This window comes from Phyllobates terribilis, unplaced genomic scaffold, assembly GCF_046119375.1.
Source record: "Phyllobates terribilis strain yellow unplaced genomic scaffold, ASM4611937v1 Scaffold_3__8_contigs__length_932513732, whole genome shotgun sequence".
Lineage (NCBI taxonomy): Eukaryota > Metazoa > Chordata > Amphibia > Anura > Dendrobatidae > Phyllobates > Phyllobates terribilis.
This window is the reverse complement of record NW_027362763.1, coordinates 501,429,812-501,451,127: the sequence shown is the minus strand read 5'-3', so window position 1 is coordinate 501,451,127 and position 21,316 is coordinate 501,429,812. Positions and strand designations below refer to the sequence as shown.

The following is a 21,316-nucleotide window of genomic DNA, read 5'->3' as shown; positions in this document are numbered from 1 at the left end:
AATTGCAGCAAATATAACAGCAGTAAAAGAAAAGGAGAAAGTCACAGGTATATTTAACTTTGCTTTATAATTTGTTTTTCTAAGGTTAACACAAGAGTATAACAAATCGTCAATTTTCATCCAGACATTTTTTTTCCCACCTGTATTGTCATCCTTATGCAATCAATATGGCATCTGTTTTTATACATCAGCAGCGAATAAAATTTACAAAAACAATTAGATTCCTATGTTACACAATTGTAGTGTATCCGTAACAATTGGATGCTATTTGCATGATCTGTATAAGTAAAAAAAAAAATGTAAAAAATGACATAAACATTAAACCCTATGTATCGCAAAAAAAAGAGATAAAAATTATTTAAATATTTGGATGATACCATTTTTAGAGCCTTTAAAAGTGAATGGAAAATAAAATCTCAAACATTTGCCCTGTCTAAAATAGTGGAAGATGGTCCTGAACTGGTTAAAAGTTTCATTCGGGAAATTATTGTTTAACTGGAAAAAAAATTGCATAGAGAATAAAAGTGTTTTTAAAGTTCTTTCATTTTCTGATTTATTATTTTTCATGATTTTAACCCCTTGCTAACATCTGCTATACATGTATGACACAAGTTGGTAGCGCGTGTATTGAGTAGGCTCAAAGGGTGAGCTCGCCCCATACCAGTGTACCATTCTGTGCATCAATCGGCGTGTCTGTGACGTGATTGTGGGTCATGATGGGTTGCTATGACAACCAGGGGTCTGTTGAAGACCTCCGTGCTTGTTAATACAAAGCTTCATTGAAACTTAGCCTGTGGCTGGGCTTTAAAGGAGTCCGTGATTTTTACTGTATGCACCAATACTGTGGTATTGCTATATATAGCCTAAGCGATCAGGTTACAGTCCCCTAAGGGCACTAACCAGTACAGTGAAAAGTAAAAAAATGATTTACAAATTCTGAAAAAAACAACAACATAAAAGTTCAAATCACCCTCCTTTTTCCCCATTAAAAATATAGATAATAAAAAATACACACATATGTGTTATCACCGCGTTCATAAAAGTCCGATATATAAAAATATAAAAAGAATTAGCCCGAACAGTAAACATCCTAAATGAAAAAAATTAAAAAACACCAAAATTAGGTTTTTAAGTTCAATCCCAAAATGGTATCAATAAAATGTCATCTTGCCCCGCAAAAAATAAGCCATCACAGTGCTACGTCGACCAAAAAAATTAAATGTTGCAAACCCCGGGACAATAGCAACACAAAAACATTTTTTTTTTCAAACTTCTGATTTTTTTCACCACTAAAATAATAAAAAAACTGGACAACTTTGGTATTGTTGTAATCGCACTGATGAGGCGAATAATAATGCCATGTCAATTTTTAAATTTTACTACACAATATACACGATAAAAACAACTCCCAAACAACAATGTCAGAAATGCATTTTTTTCTCCTTATTCGAGTACACTATTTCGCAAAATGAATGGTATCATTCAAAAGTAAAACTTATCCCACAAATAACAAGCCCTCATAACTCTATGTAGACGGAAAAATAAAAGGCTGATATTTTTAAAGGGACCTGTCACGTCCTAGTTGCTATGTACACTGCCCCCACTGCCATGTAAGTGATACAATGTGCATCAATAACAAGTTTTTTTCATTAAAATCAGTGGTAGTATAATGATTTTATAACATTATATACACTTTGTCCTACCTGCTGTATTCAGTCATAGGGGTGTGATCCTGCTATTCAGTCATGGTCAGCACCACATTTAATCACTGCTGCCGCCGCCCATGTATTTGAATACGGCTCCCGGCAAGGTTGCCTCTAGATTGGAGGTGATTTTTTGAGGCCCTCACTCCAGCAACTGAAGTGACCGCAGGCAAGGCCGCGCGTTGGTATCTATGATCCGGCCCAGCAAGATCCCCACACACAGACTCTATCTTGATAACCGTATCTTTACTTGTATATATTTTTAACATAGCAGAACACAATAAACGACAACCGTAAATGTTCACAGCAATAACGTGTACTTATAAGCTGACCCTCACTGTCCCTACTCACACGTTACCAGTCCTTTACTCCAGAAGGATGTGTCCCCCGTCGCAGGCCTGTCTGTCTTTGCAGGAAGGCGTCCCAGCTGAAGAAAAAAAAACAGGAACAATAAATTTCGCTGAAAGGAAGGAATACTTCGGCCTCTCACCAGAGGTCCCGCTTACAGTCTCTCTGATCCGGATAGCAGCTCTTGTGGATTCCCTTGTGTAGTCCACACTCCAGTAGTGGGGAGTGTAACAGCTGAATCCTTCAGCAGTGCGGAAGCTGGGGAAAGCTCCGAGGAAAAGATGTCAGATAACAGCAGCCACGTTGAGAGTATCCTCTAAGGCACACACGAGGACCTGCACACCATCCTGGTTCTTTTCACAGACTCTCTCAGACTCTCCGCGCGCTTTTTCCTGCTTCTCACTCTGGTCACGTGACTCTCTAGGGCGGGACACAGGAGACTCAGTCTTTTTCTCTGTCATCACACCCTGCGCAGGTGCAACCTCTGGCCACAAGGTGGCTACACCATCCTGCGTAATCATTTCTGTCACAGGCTCTATCTCAATTATCACAGAACAGCCAGAGCCTGCCAGCTCACTACACAACTATGATCTAGTCTCCTCAGCAGTGAAGCGTCTAGATTTGTGGTCCTCACTTTAGCCTCTCCGATCTAGACACTTGTGCCTTGTTTTTTATACTTTCTGCTTTATGGCAAAATTTACAGACTCCAGATGTTTTTGATTGATTCATCAATTGCGACTTTTTAAGAAGTCTCAAAATTTGGCACAACTTCACTCCGGTCCCTTCCTTGTGTATTCATGAGTACGCCAACAATTTAACGCAATTTTGGAACATTTTGATGAATTTGGCGCCAAAAACCACAGCTACTACCACAAGACAAAAGGAGAGAAAAGGACTTTAAAAAAGTGCTATTGATGAATCAGGCCATAGCCTTTAAAAATGAACTTACTCAAGCACATGTAAAGATTTTCACATAACCAATTGCTCAATGAGGAGCTTGACAGAATTGAAATATCGGTTTGTTAAAAGTGGATGATCAGATCTCTTAGTGACTATGCTCATATGGCGAGTAATTCACCGTTATTGCTATTGCACATTTCAAAACTGTCTATCTTTCAGAAAAAGAAAAAATAATTGAGAAAAAATCATCAAAGGAAGAAGTAAAAGAAGGTACGTTTTAAAAATGCATTTATTACATGCTAATTAGTAACATTTTCTACTAAATAACACTTTATTTTTCTATATATATATTTTTGCATTAACTCATCTTTAATATAATTCACTCATCTCTAATATCAATGTTTGCCATCCAATTTCTCCAACCAATTTTCAATCTTAACCCCTTCACAACATATGATATATATTTAAGTCATATGTCATGTCCCTGACTTTGATGCGGGCTCACATGCTGAACCCGCATCTTTCCCCACACACCACAGCTGATTTAATTAGCTGTCATGTGCCTTTAACAGTCGCAGGTGGATCGGAGCTCCTCTCGCAGCTGTTAACCAGTTAAATCCCATTGTCAGTGATTGATTTAACAAGCGCTAGCCTGAAGCGCGTAATTCTTGCCGCCCATTGGTATCCCTGTCACGTGGTCGCTGGACTCAGATGAGTTGCTATGACCGCCAGAGGTCTCCAGAAGACCACTGTGCCAGTCATTATCACACTCCTGTAAACGCCGGCTCATGGCCGGCGTTCATAGATCATCATTTCTGCTATACATAGCAGTGCTGAAGCCCGACTATGTATAGCACAGGTGATCAGATGACCACAACTTTAAGGCTCCTAAGTGGACTATTAAAGTATAAAGTGGGGAAAAAGGTTTTAAAAATATGAAAAAAAAAAAAAAAACACAAGTTTATATCACACCTTTTTTGCCCCATTGAAAATAAAACAATTAAAAAAAATGCACATATTTGGTATCACTGCATTCAGAAATGTCTGCCCTATCAAAACCTAAAATAAATAAATTAAATCGGAAAACAGCGTAACAAGGGGAAAAAAAAAAACTCCAGAATTATTTTTTTTGGCCTCTGTAACATTGCAATAAAATATAATAACGAGTGATCAAAACATCATATATAAACCATAATTGAACCAATGAAAATGTCTCAAAAAGTAAGCCATCATCCAGCCCCAGATCCCAAAAAATGGAAGCACTGCAGTCTTGGAAGATGGAAACAAACGCAAAAACTTTTTTTCATATAAATTTCGTAATTTTTTTTCATCACTTAAATAAAAAAATAAACTATACATGCTTGGTATCTATCACAGAGGTAAGTCATTTAACAATCTATACTTGTGTTCAAAAGGGCCATAACTTAACATTAATATCAAAACATAACTACGGGCACTGAAAACAAGCCCAACAACCAGAGTATATTTGACCATAAATCTTTATTATTTACATAAAAGTCCTAATTAACCCCTTAACCCCCGAGGGTGTTTTGCACGTTAATGACCAGGCCAATTTTTACAATTCTGACCACTGTCACTTTATGAGGTAATTACTCTGGAACGCTTCAACGGATCCCCCTGATTCTGAGACTGTTTTTTTGTGACATATTGTACTTCATGATTGTGGTAAAATTTCTTCGATATCACTTGCGTTTATTTGTGAAAAAAACAGAAATTTGGCGAAAATTTAGAAATTTTCAAAATTTGAATTTTTATGCCCTTAAATCAGAGTGATATGTCACACAAAAGAGTTAATAAATAACATTTCCCACATGTCTACTTTACATCAGCACAATTTTGGAACCAAAATTTTTTTTTGTTAGGGAGCTATAAGGGTTAATATTTGACCAGCGATTTCTCATTTTTCCAACAAAATTTGCAAAACCATTTTTTTAGGGACCACATCACATTTGAAGTCACTTTGAGAGGTCTTTATAACAGAAAATACCCAAAAGTGACACCATTCTAAAAACTGCACCCCTCAAGGTGATCAAAATCACATTCAAGAACTTTATTAACCCTTCAGGTGCTTCACAGGAATTTTTGGAATGTGGAAGAAAAAAATGAACATTTAACTTATTTCACATAAATGTTAATTTAGACCCAATTTTTTTTATTTTCACAGGGGTAACAAGAAAAAATGGACCCCAAAATTTGTTGTGCAATTTCCCCTTGGCATGCATATATCCAATATGTGGGGAAAAAGCACTGTTTGGGTGCACGGCAGGGCTCGGAAGGGAAGGAGCGCCATTTGACTTTTTGATTGTAAAATTTGCTTGAATAATTAGCGGACGCCATGTTGCATTTGGAGAGCCCCTGTGTGCCCAAACATTGGAGCTCCCCCACAAGTGACCCCATTTTGGAAACTAGACCCCCCAAGGCACCTATCTAGATGCATAGTGAGCACTTGGAACCCCCAGGTGCTTCACAAATTGATTCATAAAAATGAAAAAGTGAAAAAAAAAACACTTTTTCATTTTTATGAATCAATTTGTGAAGCACCTGGGGGTTCCAAGTGCTCACTATGCATCTAGATAGGTGCCTTGGGGCATCTAGTTTCCAAAATGGGGTCATTTGTGGGGGAGCTCCAATGTTTGGGTACACAGGGACTCTCCAAACGCAACATGGCATCCGGTAACAATTTGAGACGATTTTCCATTCAATTTGTTAGCGGACACCATGTCGTGTTTGGAGAGCCCCTGATGTGCCTAAACAGTGGAGCTCCCCCACAAGTGACCCCATTTTGGAAACTATACCCCTCAAGGATTTTATTAAGGTGTATAGTGAACATTTTGAACCCAGAGGTACGACACAGAATTTGATAACATTAGGTCATCATATTGAATAAGTTGTCATTAGTCTTGAGCGCAAGTGCTCGCTACTTGAGTTTGCATCGGGTACTCAGGTATGCACCATATACAGCATGTGCTCGAGTGACATGCTCGAGTCCCTGCTCCGCATGTTTCACGGTTATTAAACACCCAAAAAAAAAACATGCGGGGATCGCTCGAGCATGGCATGCAATCCCCGCAAAGTTTTTTGGCCGCGAAGCATATGGGGCGGAGACTCGATCATGTCACTCAAATACCCACGATACTCAATGCATACTAGAGCACCCGATGCAAACTCAAGTAGCGAGCACTTGCGCTCAACACTAGTCACCAGATCGTTATCTTTTTTTTCTTACTTTTGAAAAAAATCCCAACCCCATCACAACCCTAACCCCAAACCCAGCCCTAACCCTAACCCGAGAGTTTATTTATTACGCCGTTCCTCATGCGGTATAAGTGATTAGACGACCTTATTCTTCGGGTCAGTGAGACTACAGCGATACCAGAATCATATGGGGATTTTATGACTGACAGCTGTCACACACTAAAAGACGCATTTTTTGTAAAATCTAGTTTTTGCATCGCCATATTTTGAGAGCTATAATTTTTCCCGATTTTGTCAGACAGTCATGTGATGGCTCGTTTTTTGCGGGATGAGTTGACGTTGTTATTGGTGCCATTTTCAGGCACGTGAATTTTTTTGATCGCTTTCTATTCCGATTTTTGGGAGGCAGAATAAACAAAAACCAACAATTCAGGAATTGTTTATTTTTTTTTTTTTTATTCTGTTCCGCGTGTGGTAAAATTGATAAGGCAGCTTTATTCTTCGTTTCAGTACTTTTACAGCGGTACCACATTTATATCGTTTTTCTATGTTTTGCACTTTTACATAATAAAAGCAATTTTATAGAAAAAAAAATTTTTTAGCATAGCTTTATTCTGAGAGATATAACTTTTATATTTTTCGGCTGATGGAGCTGTATGGCGGCTTGTTTTTTTGCGGGACGAGATGACGTTTTCAGTGGTACCAATTTTATTTATATTTGTCTTTTTGATCACGTGTTATTCCATTTTTTGTTTGGCGGTATGATGATAAGCATTGTTTTTTGCTTTATTTTTTTATTGTTTTTTTTACCGTGTTCACTGAAGGGGTTAACTAGTGGGACAGTTTTATAGGTCAGGTTGTTCTGGACGCGGCGATACCAAATATGTGTACTTTTATTGTTTTTTTTGGTTTTTTTTATAATAATATTTATTGATGGGTACATTATATTTTTATTTTTGGTGTATTATTTTTTTTTTTATTTATTTTTGCAATTCTTTTTTTTCACTTTCTGATAGTTTTTATACTTTTTTACTTTGTCCCACTATGGGACTTTCACTTTTTTTATTCTGATCGCCTGCATGGCACAGGAATGCAGCACCATCCCTGTGCCATGCAGGCTGTCAGCGCTGGACAGGGAGAAGATTGTTTGGAGATGCACTGCGCATGTCCAAACAATCTTCCTGCTGTCTGGTGACCCAGATGTTGTCATGACGACATCGGGTCATCATGGCAACATCCTGGAAGCCACGGCATTCAGCGCTGGAGGCCGGAAGAGGAGGGGAGTATCGGCGATCACCTCCCCTTGCCTCCGCAATGCTGCGATCGGCTGCGATCGACTTCGATCGCAGCATCGCGGGGGTTAATGTGCTGGGAGCGGTGCGTGACCGCTCCCTGCACATAGTACCGGGTGTCAGCTGTGACAATCAGCTGACACCCGGCGGCGATCGCGCCCGCACAGTCTGTGTGCACGCGCGATCGCCATGACGTACTAATACGGGTCTGGCTCTTAAGTCCCAGGGCACAGACGCGTATTAGTACGTCAAATGTTGTTAAGGGGATAATAAAGATTTATGGTCAAATATACTTTGGTTGTTGAGCTTGTTTTCAGTGCCTGTACCTATGTTTTGATGTTTGGTATCTATGTACTCCTATTGACCTGGGGAATCATATTGGCAGGTCATTTTTACCATAGTGGTAAATAAAAAACCCAAAAGGCAATTGTAGAATTGCACTTTTTTTTACAAGTTCACCGCACTTGGATTTTTTTTTCTGTTTTCCAGTACACTATAAGGTAATATTAACGGTGCCATTAAAAAGTACAACTTGCACCACAAAAACCAAGCCATACTGATGGAAATATAAAAAATGTATGGCTCTTGGAAAAAGGGGAAGAAAAAAAGAAAATGAAAAAACAGAAAATGGCCATGGAATCAAGGGGTTAATATACAGATGATTCATGCACAACAATTTATAATGATGTCTTCAGCAATCTTGATATACTACTTGGATCTGAGTGAACTAAAATATTTAGTCCTGAATCCTAGGGACCTAAAAAGAAAAATATGTGTAGTCTACTATATGCCAGATACAGATGCCATAAATATCATATGTAGCTGTATGTATTTTTGAACAATGAATTATTTCAACCTTGCTATGAATGGAGGTAAAATTTCTTACAAACATAAAGCCACCTTTGAGCTGACTATACACATAATAATCATTCAGCCAGCAGCAGCTATATTTTACACCTGCGCACCTGCTTATCTCAGGGGAAAAAAGCATTGAGCAGATAATAATTCAACCTGTTAGATTACTACTAGTTCTGCTGTCCTTAAAGATAGCTTCCCAATGAATTTCATCAGCAGAATCTGTCATGAAAGTCATCTCTGTGGTTGACTGTGTCTTGTTAAAAAGCTCAAATAAAGCATTTTAAAAATAGGCAGTGAAAGTAAATAGCTGATATTCACATTTATAGCATAAATACTATTAATACTGATACTAAATATCAATGATGAGCAAATCTGTTGAAATTCTAATTTAGTAGTTCACTTATATTTGGCCAGGAAATTAATTTTGGATTTTACTTTTTGATGCAAATCAAATTTGTTTCGTTTTGTTATGGAGTCTTACTGTACCAAAGAGCATATTGACCCCTTACCGACATATGACGCACTGGTATGTCATATGCTGGCTCCTTGACTTTAATGCAGGCTTGCACACCAAGCCCACATCTTTCCCGGTATATCACTGATGATGTCATCAAATTTAAAGCTCCGCCCACAGCTGGTGATCTGTTATCCCACTGTCAATCTCTGACAGTGGCATTTAACATGCGCCGGCAGGAGGAGCATAATTCCACAAGCCCATCAACCTCACAGTGACATGATCGTGAGGTGCCGATGGGTTATCATGACAGCTGAGGGTCTGCTGAAGACCCCTGTGCCTGTCATTACATTCCTTCTGTGAAAGCCAGTGTTTAGCTGGTGTTCAAAAGATATCATGATCTTCTCTATACATAGCAGGGTGACACAAGATGGGTTTTTTTTTTAAGAATGTCGCAAAAAATTTTCACCACTTACATAAAAAAACTATGCTTGTTTGGTATGTTTGTACTCATACTGACATGGAGAATCATATTGCCAGATCAGTGTTACCGTATAGTTAACATGATAAATAAAAAAAAAAAACAATTGTGGAATTGCCATCCAAAAGTACAACTTGTCTTGCACAAAACAAGCCCTCAAACGACTATATTGACGGAAAAATAAAAAAGTTATGGCTCTTGGAAGAAGAGGAGGAGAAAATGAAAAATGGTAAATGGCCAAAGCGTGAAGGGGTTAAACGTATGGTGATATAAATACAAAAATGTATACTCACCTCTCACTAGTCATCACCTTGTCCACACAGCTCTTTGCTTTGTTTTAACATTCAGGTCTTTATTCTAAGACCAGCGGTCTTCTTCATATCACAGGTTCCATCCGATCTACAACACTTCCAACACCCACTGGGCCTGACCTTTTCTGCACAGCTGCCCTCTTGCTCATTCTGATCTTCATTCAGAGGTTGTCAGTTTTCTTCATGTGACGTATACTGTTGGGTCTTCAGTGTCTCTGGTGCCCACTAAGCCTCATGCTGTTGCTTGAAAGTCACAAAGCCACAAATCTTAGCAAGCATCGAGGTACCTAAGACCCTACAAGACTCTTGGTATGAAATAGATCGGAGATCTGTGAATGAAGACTAGACCAGAATGACCAAGCAGGGATCTGTGCAGACAAGTTGAGAGACAAGAAGAGATGAGCACTAATCAAATAGCAAAAAAAAATTTTGTATTCTGGCAAATCTGATTTTTTTCATGAAATTCAAGGAAAATTGAATTTTCCTTGAAGTGATTTTCTCATCTCTACTAAATACACATAGAACATGTACAGTATTTTGGATTATAAATTGTGATATATGATGTGATTTTCTAGATAAGCATTATAATTAAATCTGTCAGACAGTGAAAAATAGTTTTCCTTTTTACATGTTGTATTTTATTTGCTGTACTTATTCATTCTGAGATTTTTAAATTCTATTTTAGGATTTGTAAATAAACTTGAGTAAAACACAATAATATAATAACTGTGTGATCCTCCAAAGAAATTTGAAAGTAAACCATCTGCCATCATTATTAAACACAACATACAGTATTTACGTAGTGCTGACCCTCTGATGCCTTTCTCAGTCTCCGTTTAAATACGAATAGCACATGATCGCTGCAACAATCATGTGCCATACTACTGATATCACGGCTTAGTGATGGTAGCCATGAAGCCATACAACTGTTGTGGCTATTGATTGACTACAGCAGTGAGGGCCACCAACATATAAGCTAGGACCAGAAGCACCACTGGAGGGTCAATGCAGGAGTGTTGGGATAAAGAATTGGTGAATAATGTTTGTTTATTTACTTCTTTAATTTTATTACATTATCATCTTCAAAACCCCTTTAAAACATAATATGAGAAACCTAAAATGTGCGGTCAGTTTTCATGTAATCTGTTATTTCTTTTTCTGGTTTTGATGCAAAGAAGAGCGACAGTAATGACTTTCTGCTGCTTTCAGCTTCACAACACAGAATCAAATGTTAGACTTATTTATTCCCACTGGGTCGAAAATAATGTTTTCTTTTTCAACAAGTAGGTCAAAATACGTCAAACAGTGTAACCTCATACAACCCAGCTATGATTTCATGACTCCATTCTTAGGGAAAATAGCAAAAAGAATTTTGTATAAATTATTTATCCCTTTTTAGTTTTATTGTAAATGTAACTCACATGTAATCGGACGGGGTCAAGACGGGCCTTTAAAAGATAATATTACAAATTATGTCTGCTACATTTCTGACTTTGCAACGGTGATCCTGGACACTGAAATTGACAAGGATCTTTTTATTCAAATGTGAGGACATTGGCAACCACCTCATGTTTGTTTTTCACTTCCTCTGGATCAACATGGTAGTATTACTGGTTGAACTTGACACCTTATCTAATATATATAATCGTCTTATCCCGTCTGTCTGTCTGTCTGTCCTTCTGTCCAGGAAATCCCGCGTCGCTGATTGGTCCGGCCGCGGCCAATTAGCAACGCGGGATTTCAGAAAAAGATGGCAGCCGTTAGCGGCTCATCTGCCGCACAGACGTCAGTGGTGATGCAGCCAGGAGATGACCGGTGCCAGCCGGTCATCTCCCGGCTGCTCGCAGCAGAACTACCCCGACTGGCGGTGGAGCTGACCTCCATGCGGCTACCGTCGGGAGATCAGTGGCTAGGGCCGCTGATCTCCCGACGGCAAGTGTGAAGAAAGGGCCGGGGAGCGGCGCCGCTGGTCGGGATACTTCTGCTGCGAGCAACCACCCATCTCGCCGGCCGCGACCAATCAGCGATATTGGCACCAAATTTAAACAATGCTCTGCTGATTGGTCGCGGCCGGCGGTCGTGACCAATCAGCGATATTGGCGCCAATTTTAAACACCGCTTTGCTGATTGGTCGCGGTTGCTGGCCGAGACCAATCAGCGATTTTGGCGCCAAATTTAAACATGCTCTCCGGTCCTCACTAATACGGTTCGCTGATTGGTCACGGTCGCGTGCGCGAACAATCAGCGATTTAGGCACCAAATGTAAACACCGCTCTGCTGATTGCGCCCGGTCGGCCGCATACATATTCTAGAATACCCGATGCGTTAGAATCAGGCCAACATCTAGTCAAGTATATAATTGTGAAGTATGTCTGACCTGGAAAATGTTTGTAGGCCATTGTAAGATAATGTAAAGAAGGGGTTCAAACCACAAAATTGTTGCTATAAAAAGGAAAAAGAGGGTTGATAACTGAATCACATAAGAACAAAAAAACTACATTCATTAAAAGAGTTGTCTGCTTTGCACAATTTTTTTTGTTAGAATGGTCAATATAATGTATGTATGTTCTGAACTTTTAAGTCACAAATGCCTTGAACAAGGAAGCCTCCTCCCTTTTTAACTCGTATATTACTAATCGGATACTCAAAAAAATGGGCTTTTTAGTCCCTCGCAGTATGGTATCCCAACCAATTAGGTGTGTCAAAGAAGAAATTATATCAAGACAACTTACTGTTCTTCACATTTTCATCCAGTTCTTTCTTTGACTTCTGTTAATATGTTATTTAGAGTGTTACTATCAGACATTTTTAATTTATCCATTCCTGGAGTAAGGAAATGTAGCTGTAGTATGTTTTTCTATTTAAGCACAAGTTTGTGGTCTTGAATATCCTAATTTACAATCGTTGTAGAGTACATTTCTTAGAGATACACTTGTATTAAATACTCGTTAAGTACCGTCAAATTATAACAGGATTTTATTTAATGGTATTATCTTACTAATTCTTATAGAACTTAAAGAAATCATCCTTGAAAAGGAAGGTAAGTTCTCTGAGCACATTCTCCATTGTATGAATTTTCTTTTACTCCAATAACCTGTGTGCTAATGTCAACTGGAAGTTAGTTCTGTAAAACAGCTGATTTTTGACAAAATGATCTTTTTCTAAGCAGTGCCCATGCTGTATTTTATCATTTTGACATTTAGCCTGAATAATCTGAAAAGCTGCTATTCTTTTTTCGCGGTACTGCTCAACCTAAGGATCCAGCTTTAACTGTCATTAATCCTGCATGTTTCAGGATGATTAATGCAAGATTTACTTTATGCCTTGTGAAAATTAGCATATCAAACTATTAAGCTAATCAGTAAAAATTCATTATCCACTATACAAAGACTACCCTTATTATATATCTCCAAGTGGATTCCATATTAAGTGGCTATTAAACTAATGTAGTTAATGAAAGTGTGGCTTCAATAATGTCGCGATTAAAAGTTTAATTTAATTCTGCTTCAATGTAAAAATTATGTTGTTAACCGTAAAGCCGCATGCAGTATGTGTCCTATTTCTAAGTGTCTACACAAACTAATGGAAATTCCCATAGTTAAGAACCGACCCATGTCATTAAATCCTATCTATAACTGAATGTTGGATGTCACATCACCTATTGGGGCCATGATACCAATTCTATGTTTTGTTCTATTTTTATCGACAAATAATACATCTTGAGTCATAACAACACAAATTACGAAAAAAGTTTAATGACACTTATGACAACTTTTATTCTCCCAACTGAATGAATGGTAAAAATTTAGATGTGCTCTCATTGTTCTCCAATGTTAGCTATGAGCTTTAACTCTTCCTCCTTCGTGTTTCAGTGATATGATAAAAGGTTTGACCACCTCAGTTTATTATCTAAGCTCAATGATAGACAGCACCTTCATAACATTACTAACACGAAAACTCCCTGTCTCGAAACATCATAGTGTAGATAGGAGAAACTGAAATTTAGTTTTCTGTACAGTTTTCAGAATTATATTACATTTTATCAATTTTTATTTGTAAACCGATGAAGAACATTTTGCGTCATCGGGCAAAACCCTTTACATTGTTTCACCTATTTCAGAAAATGGTACGATTCCTATTATATTAACAATTAATATTTAATTAATTAATTAATTAAATTTATTAATAAGTTGTTGTTCCTCAACGTCTGACAGCAATCTGTCACATCAGATATCAGTTGGCTGTCAGATGCTGAGGAGCAGCAGTCACAAAGTTGTAAGTCCTTTAATTACTGCAGTTACCTTTATTTTATGCTTTGGCAGTATTTTAGCTGACTCTTCAGTACTGTAATTCAATTGCAATTTGATTCCTTTAGGTTCTCCTGACTATCTGCAGAGCGTCTTGAGAGATGCTTTTAGTGTCGTTAATGAATTTGGGGAAGGTGAGTAAAAATAGCTACATTGATCTTACACTTTAATACTTGTATAGAATCTGTAGAATATTCAAAAAATGCTGCATTTTTATAATTTACAGCTCAATGTAATCTCTCTTTTTTCTATCTCTTTTTTTTAGATGGTTTCCATTATCTGCAGGATTTCCTCATTGATCACTTTACTGCAGTTAATCAGTATACAGGAGGTAAGAAGAAATGCAATCATTAACCATACCATCAACCCTACTGTCAATTAAGTAAAAGGAGGTCGGAAATAGATGCAAAACAAGTAAAAAAGGAAGGTGCACAGAATTGCATGGCCATGCCCAGGAAGTATTGAGTGCCTTATAAGAATATTTAAAGGGAATATGACAGCTGATATATGCTGCCCGATCTACGGGCAGCATGTATCAGACACTGGCTACATGATTTCAGCCAGGTATGTTTGACTCTGAAACACTGCGGCATTTCAGAGGAAAACATACTTTAAAATCAGTTGGAGCCCTAGCCACATGGGAGACTAGTTGAATGGCAGGTCCATGGCAGCTTCTCCCCATCCACTGCCATTTACTGATAGATCTCTCACTATACAGTATATGCACGCAGGAAGAGACCTGTCACTTATGGAGAGAAGCTGCCGGGGATGGGACTTTCCCACTAGTCTTCCCTACCTGGCTGAAATCAAACATATCTAGCTGAAATTATGCAGTCATTGTCTGATAAATGCTGTATCAGCTGTCAGGCTCCCTTTAAATAAAAAATGAATGCCAAAGGTGCTTTCACATTGTTTTTTGCCATCCGTTCGCGGGTACCATCGGTGGTTACTTCCAACCCCCCCCGCAAAACGGAATTCAGGTATATGCGCCCTTCAGGCCATAGACTATAATGATGTCGACAGAATGAACGTGCGCTCTGCCGTACATCATTTTCGGGCATGTACGCCAACTTGAGGTCCACACTCAGATGCAGTCTACTACGTCTGAGTGTCCGCCTCCAGTAGACATACATGCCCAAAAATGATGCATGTCAGAGCACACGTTCACTCTGTCAACATCATTATAGTCTATGGCCCCGTCGGACAAACTAACGGGTGGCAAAACACAACATGAAAGCACACGAACAAATGCAGCAATAATTTTGCAGTAAAGGTAGGATTTTTATTGATGTTATCGACAAAAACAAGTATGCTCAGAATAGCTTTTGCATGAAAGAGATGCGGAAAATACTTTTCAATTAAATAGGAGTTTAGACAACAGCTAAACTTTTTTTTACTGATTAGAGCCAACTCCTTAACTGCTAAGCCCAAGCCTAATTAATGATATATTGGTTTTACTGAACCTCTTCCCACAGACTTACACTATATATCAGTCTGCTTAACTTATTGTGCCATCTCGCTCAATACACTGCTTACATCACCACTAGAGCTAGTACAGCTGATCAGTGGGGGTGCTGTGAGTCAAAAGATAAGACATCAATATGAAGGTAGTGGACAACCCTTTTAAATATTATGTTTTCTTCTGATTCATCTAGGTTCTCCTGACTATCTTCAGAGCATTCTGAGAGATGCATTCAACACTGTTAATGAATTTGGTGAAGGTTGGTGAAGTAGCTAAAAAGTAATGTTATGTACATCATAATATTTGCATAGGATCTGTTAATCATATTGTACAAAAACACATAAATTGGTTTTAATTTCATTGACTAAGTTTGGCAAACACAAAGAGATTCCTTTCTGGGATAACCTTAAAAAGAATGTTGTGTTTCAGTAGCTGCTGGTCTACATCCCTAATCTTAACTTTTAACATTACTGATCCTTTAAGATGGAATTATATATTAAGTATTGGAGGCAGTTTTAATTGAGATAAACAAAGGAGTGAATATGAAAGGCAGTAAAGTAGTAAAGTGCTCAGTCTTTGCGTTATATTTTTCCTTCCTTTTTGGACCAATTCTGGCTTTGGCTCAAAAGATGACATCAAAAATAGCAAAAATGCTACACTAAACATGTGGCTGTAGCTTTAAATGGGTTTTGCTCTATGTTAAAAGTAATTTTCAATACAATCAAGTTGCGTTAAAGAAATATATATACTCACTTTTGGGTCCATGCATCTGCCCTGGCTACTGTGTCACTCACCAGTCTAGTAATATCAACATCCAGATTTGTTCTTCAAAGTTGTTAATTTGTGTTATAGTCTTTAGCTGCCAACCAAGGAAGTGCAACTAAAGCCTGTCACTTGGAAAAATTACAAATATCATGTGAAAAGTTACAAGAAACATTAAAGATGCTTTCCACTTATGGACAACCTCTTCTTAACATCTAAAGTGTTCCAGATAAAATAAACAAGAACACAAACTCACCTCCCTTACCGGTGTGCCTTCCCTTGATGAATGTGTTTCTTGGCGCTCACATGACATTGCTATGACCTTTGAAGGCAATAATTTGTCCAGTAGTTGAAACCTCTTTACTTCTCAGGACAAACTATACTGAAATGTAATATTCATAAATATTTCACCTCCAAATGATAAAACTTGTCTTTTGGACATAAGAAATGAGGAGGATCTCAACACATTCTGCTAAATATAACGCCGTCCTTCATATCAACCGTACAAATTAAAATGACTGTTTCTACATGAAAAATGAATAATATCTGGTTAGGTTAATGTAAAGCCCCTTGTTGGTTGTTTTTTTGTAAAATTATCTACCAGTTTGATGTGTAATATACCGAATAGAAAAACTGAACTTGAATCCAGTATGGCTGCATACAAGATGGCCACCATGTTGGTGATAAGGCCTAACAAGTTTCTCTCTTCCTTCAAAGCTTGTATCTAAAATTAAATCACTATCGTCTAAACCTTTTCATTTTTACTAATATCACCCTGTATATTAAAGGGGTTTTCCCATGAACAAAAGTTCATTTTAAAAACTGCCTGTGTCTGACCGTGTATGGAACATTCCACATCTCCTGGGCAGGGGTGGAAGCAAAAGAAAATACAGACATTACAGCAGGGGATCTCAGAGGATTCATTTTGTGAGGTAAAACATTTCACTGCCTGTTTTTAAACAATATTTTACCTCACAAAATGAATCCTCTGTGATCCTATGCAGTAATGTCTGTATTGTGTTTTTCTTCCTCCCCTGCCCAGGAGATGTGGTATATTCTGTTCACGGTCAGACACAGGCAGTTTTTAAAATGAACTTTTGTTCGTTTTAAGTAATTGTTAGTAGATTTTTTAGTAGCAGATCAATAATTTGTTCTGAAGGTCTTTGTTAGAAATTTGATATGTGCATTATTGATTTCTAAGGAAGCATAAAAACATATTTTACTTTGTAATCAGATGAGTTGTCAGTTAGAGAATTTTAACATCCACATTTTCTGTTCATTCTCTTTCAGGCTATGTTCATGTCCTCCAGAATATCTCATATAGTGGACTTAATATACTGACCCAGTTTGGAGGAGGTAATTCTATTAAATATTTGTATTAGTTGGTAATAAATAATGTTCTTATCAGTTCATTTCAACATAATTCTAAAAGCCAACTCTTCAGCTGATCTACACTTTAGATATAAATCATCCAAACTCACCAACTCTAGTAGGATTGGCTGAAGATTTCATATGTGATGAGACCTCATGACTGTCATGAGATGGCAGATGTCTGTACAAAGAGTGATTGAGCAAGTTGTATTTCAACATGTCTGATCCTTTGTTTTCATGAAAAATAAATAAATTTGTCATGCTTAGGTTGGGTTCAGATGACCATATTAATAAAGGTGTCTTTCACATCTGCGGCATGCAGGCATAATAGCTCCATGTCCTCACTCATACTGCAAACAGCTGCAGGAACATCTTATTACATATAATATTCTGGTCTGTAAATCAGACCAGTGTAATGCATCCTATACTTTTTTACACCATCAATCCATGTAGGCTGTGGGTCACAACTGGTCCTTCTGCTGTTTATATGTGGTCTACACTGGTAGCACAAGGTCTGAAAACATGCTTTTCTGTATGATCCCGATGTATATGGTGGAGTAAGTAGAAATGTCTGTCTCTTGAAAATGGTCAGGGTTAGGCTGGGAGAAAACTTGTATTCTTCTTTGAGATTTTTCAATTCTGCGCATTTTATGCTGCATTTCCAACCACATTGTTTGGATGACAGCTACAGTGCAAGAGTAATTCTATTCATAAATTCAGTATTGCCAAGTAACACATTTTAACTTTTAATGAGATTTAGCTGTCATAAAGGAAAAATATACAATAAAGATTGTATATTTGTTGCACGTGACATCAGTACATTACGACCATAGGCATCCGCCACTACTATTGGAATGGATCTGTTCTTGGCAGAAGTCATTGTGTAATCTCACCCATGCCATGTAATGCATACATTTCCAATGTGCCTTGATTGCAATCTGACCTCATATTTGCAAGGATTGCTGTCATACATCACACTGAAGTTACACATAGTCTGCAGATCAAGGTGAAATATTACAAGCCGTATGAAAAGAAGGGAAGCAATAGAGACTGGTTGAACAGAATGGAATATATGGAGTAGTACTGGGGAAGGCTACTCAGGAAACAGCAAACTGTGGATTCATGACAGCTGTTATTGAACTCCCAGAATGATCATCTGTAACTTCAGTAATTTAAGTTGATGATGTAGCTCCATGCAATAGAGAGCAGTTGTACAGCTTCTCCAAACTCCATCATAAACTTGTTTATTGCAGTAGGAAAAGGAGAGTTAGCCACTTTTAGATGCCTACTGCAAGGACAAACGGTTAGCATGGCGAAATCCAACATGGTGGATCCCTGTTTACCTGACATCTGTCATCAGAGGAGAATTGTGAGACCCCCCCCCCAATACACATGAGATTATCAACCAAAACTTTATACTTTTCTTCATAGCCATCTTAAATGGGAGAAACAAAACCAAAGGATAAGTAATAATTTAAAGATGGGTGGGTTTTCAACCACTGGGACCTCCATCCAACTAACACAACAAGGTACTTTTAATCCTGTTAGATTGGAGCAGTATTGTGCATGCCTGACTGTCACTTCATTAATTCTCTATTGGGCTGTCAAATGCATCATTTGGCTTTTTCAGGCAGACCTACAGAGACTGAATGGAGCGGTCAGAGAGTGTACGCACTGAAGCCCCATTCTAACATGGATAAATGTGACCTGTTCTTCCAATCAGTTGGGTTCCCACCAATCTGTCAGGTGGTATTCTGTGGATAGTTGATAACATTATATCCCCAGACAACCCCTTTAATAGTTTTTCCAGTATAAAGCACTTGTCACCGATCCACTGAAGAGGTGATATTTCCACTATCAGCTGGATTGGTGAAGTTTAGACCACAGGTACTCCATATTCATGGAAGCTGCAGGACTGCAGCTAGTAGGAGTTTGAATGGAGCTATGGTCAAGCATGCATCTTCCCACTCTGTTTGGCACTGACAAAAACAGCAAACACTAGTGTCTGTTTTCTTACAGATTGGCTTCAGTTCTTCCAGGATACCTTCCAAGACAAATTTACTATTCTTGCTCAGTACGGAAAAGGTAATATTGTGCTATGTATTAGCTAGTAACATATACAGATTTTATTAGCTACAATACAGTAATGAAGCCAAGATTATGGATACTCAAGTGACTGTGACAACTCATAAATACGTATGATGTCACATCCAGTGAATGCAGTGTATTACTATTAACATAATAAAGGCAATAATATCATGAAAGGGTATGCTGTTCAAGTAATGGTCCGCAATGACATAGCAGAATTTATTTCATACATTTTTGTTAATTGAACTTATGCCATAAAGAGTTTTTATGGAATGTAACAAAAAATAAAGAAAAAGTCTTTATAAATAAATTCTTAAATACATTTACTGTAATTAGCACATTTCACTTGTCTGGGAAGAGAGTCACTATAGTACAATAAAATGACCAGTGTCCTCTTACAGAAACCTGTCTTAAAATATTAATAGGAAGTTCTGCTCCTTCACTTGATGTGTACGCAGATGTGCTCCCAGTAAATATTCTGATATAATACTGGAGATACCAGGAGTGCTGAGGTAAGACGAGGCTGCTCACACTGCTGTTCTATCTTTCTTAAATACTGAGTGACTGCTGGGATCTGGAGATAGTTTGATAGTATAGGTTGGTGTTGGTTATCTCCAGGTCACAGCAGCACAGATTTTGCACATGGTTACAAACACGTGTCTTATTCTCATTTTGGGAGAGGTTTCTGTCACTCTAGCAAGAAGAAGGCCATTTTAATGTATTACAGTGATTGCATAATAACGTTTTTCTTACGTTTCTTTTCTCTTTCTTGCTTTCTTTTGTCTTTTCTTTTTTTCTTTTTTTTGTCTTTCTTTTGTCTTTTTTTCTTTTGCCCTTTCTTTTCTTCTTTGTCTTTCTTTTCTCTTTATTTTGTCATTTCTTTTCTTTCTTTCTTTGTCTTTATTTTCCCTTTTTTACTTTTGTTTTTCTTTTATTTTTTTTTTTCTTTATTTTTTTCTTTATTTTGTCTATCTTTGTTTCCTTCCTTTTTTCTTCCCACATTCTTTCATTCTTTCCTTTTCCCAGAGAGACAATCTCCTCTCACACACAGATTAGCAAGATGTATTTTTACAAAAAATTCGGTAATAACCAGATTACAGTTAATGAGAGAAACATGTACAGTAATGTAGCAATAGGGGGTGCAACGGTAGCACTAGAACCAAGATCCTGGTGCCTTGAGGACTTAATGGATGTGCCACACTGCTCTCTGCTATATAGTTAATATTGATATTCATTTTCATACATTTGTCTATTTCTCTTCAGCATGGTCTGAATTTTTCCAGGACTTCTTTTTTGATGTCTTTAATACACTTACTCTATATGGAGAAGGTAACATTTTCTGATTGTATTACTCACAATTTGTATGTTGCATTGTCCCTGTGTAACTCTTTGTAAAGTCACAACATTTTTTTCTTAAGACTTCAGAAGATCCAACTGGATTATTTCATTCAGTGATCACAATTTTCAACCAATTTTTGCTGTTTTTAAAACTGGTTACTTAAGATAGCAGTGTACATGAGGAACTTCGTAAATGCAATTATTGAACAGTTCATTGCATTTTATGTAGTCACTTCCATTTACTTTATATGACGGTAAACTACACTACTAATCTATTACCAAAGGAAACATGTGGAAGTTGTTTTTCCGAGATACAAGTCCCTACTGCAGTAGAGAGTAGCATAGAGTTGTCTATGTCAGTTTGGTACTTTTTGGCAAAATTAACCTTTTTGTATGTGTATTGCCCCTGATGTGGCCAATTCATT

The 21,316-nt window shown here is 37.7% G+C and overlaps 1 protein-coding gene across 50 annotated transcripts in view; it reads left to right on the top strand.

The window, feature by feature from the left end:
• Positions 1–21,316, top strand: part of TRDN (triadin) — a 1,346,604-nt gene that overhangs the window by 1,288,534 nt on the left and 36,754 nt on the right. For all 50 annotated transcript variants that reach the window (XM_073675989.1, XM_073675970.1, XM_073675994.1 and 47 more), the window contains 9 exons: positions 9–47; positions 3,171–3,221; positions 12,574–12,603; positions 13,939–14,004; positions 14,136–14,201; positions 15,526–15,591; positions 17,385–17,450; positions 19,485–19,550; positions 20,817–20,882. In XM_073675989.1, coding sequence (XP_073532090.1) covers positions 9–47; positions 3,171–3,221; positions 12,574–12,603; positions 13,939–14,004; positions 14,136–14,201; positions 15,526–15,591; positions 17,385–17,450; positions 19,485–19,550; positions 20,817–20,882 — 516 coding nt within the window. The remainder of the gene's footprint in view (positions 1–8; positions 48–3,170; positions 3,222–12,573; positions 12,604–13,938; positions 14,005–14,135; positions 14,202–15,525; positions 15,592–17,384; positions 17,451–19,484; positions 19,551–20,816; positions 20,883–21,316) is intronic.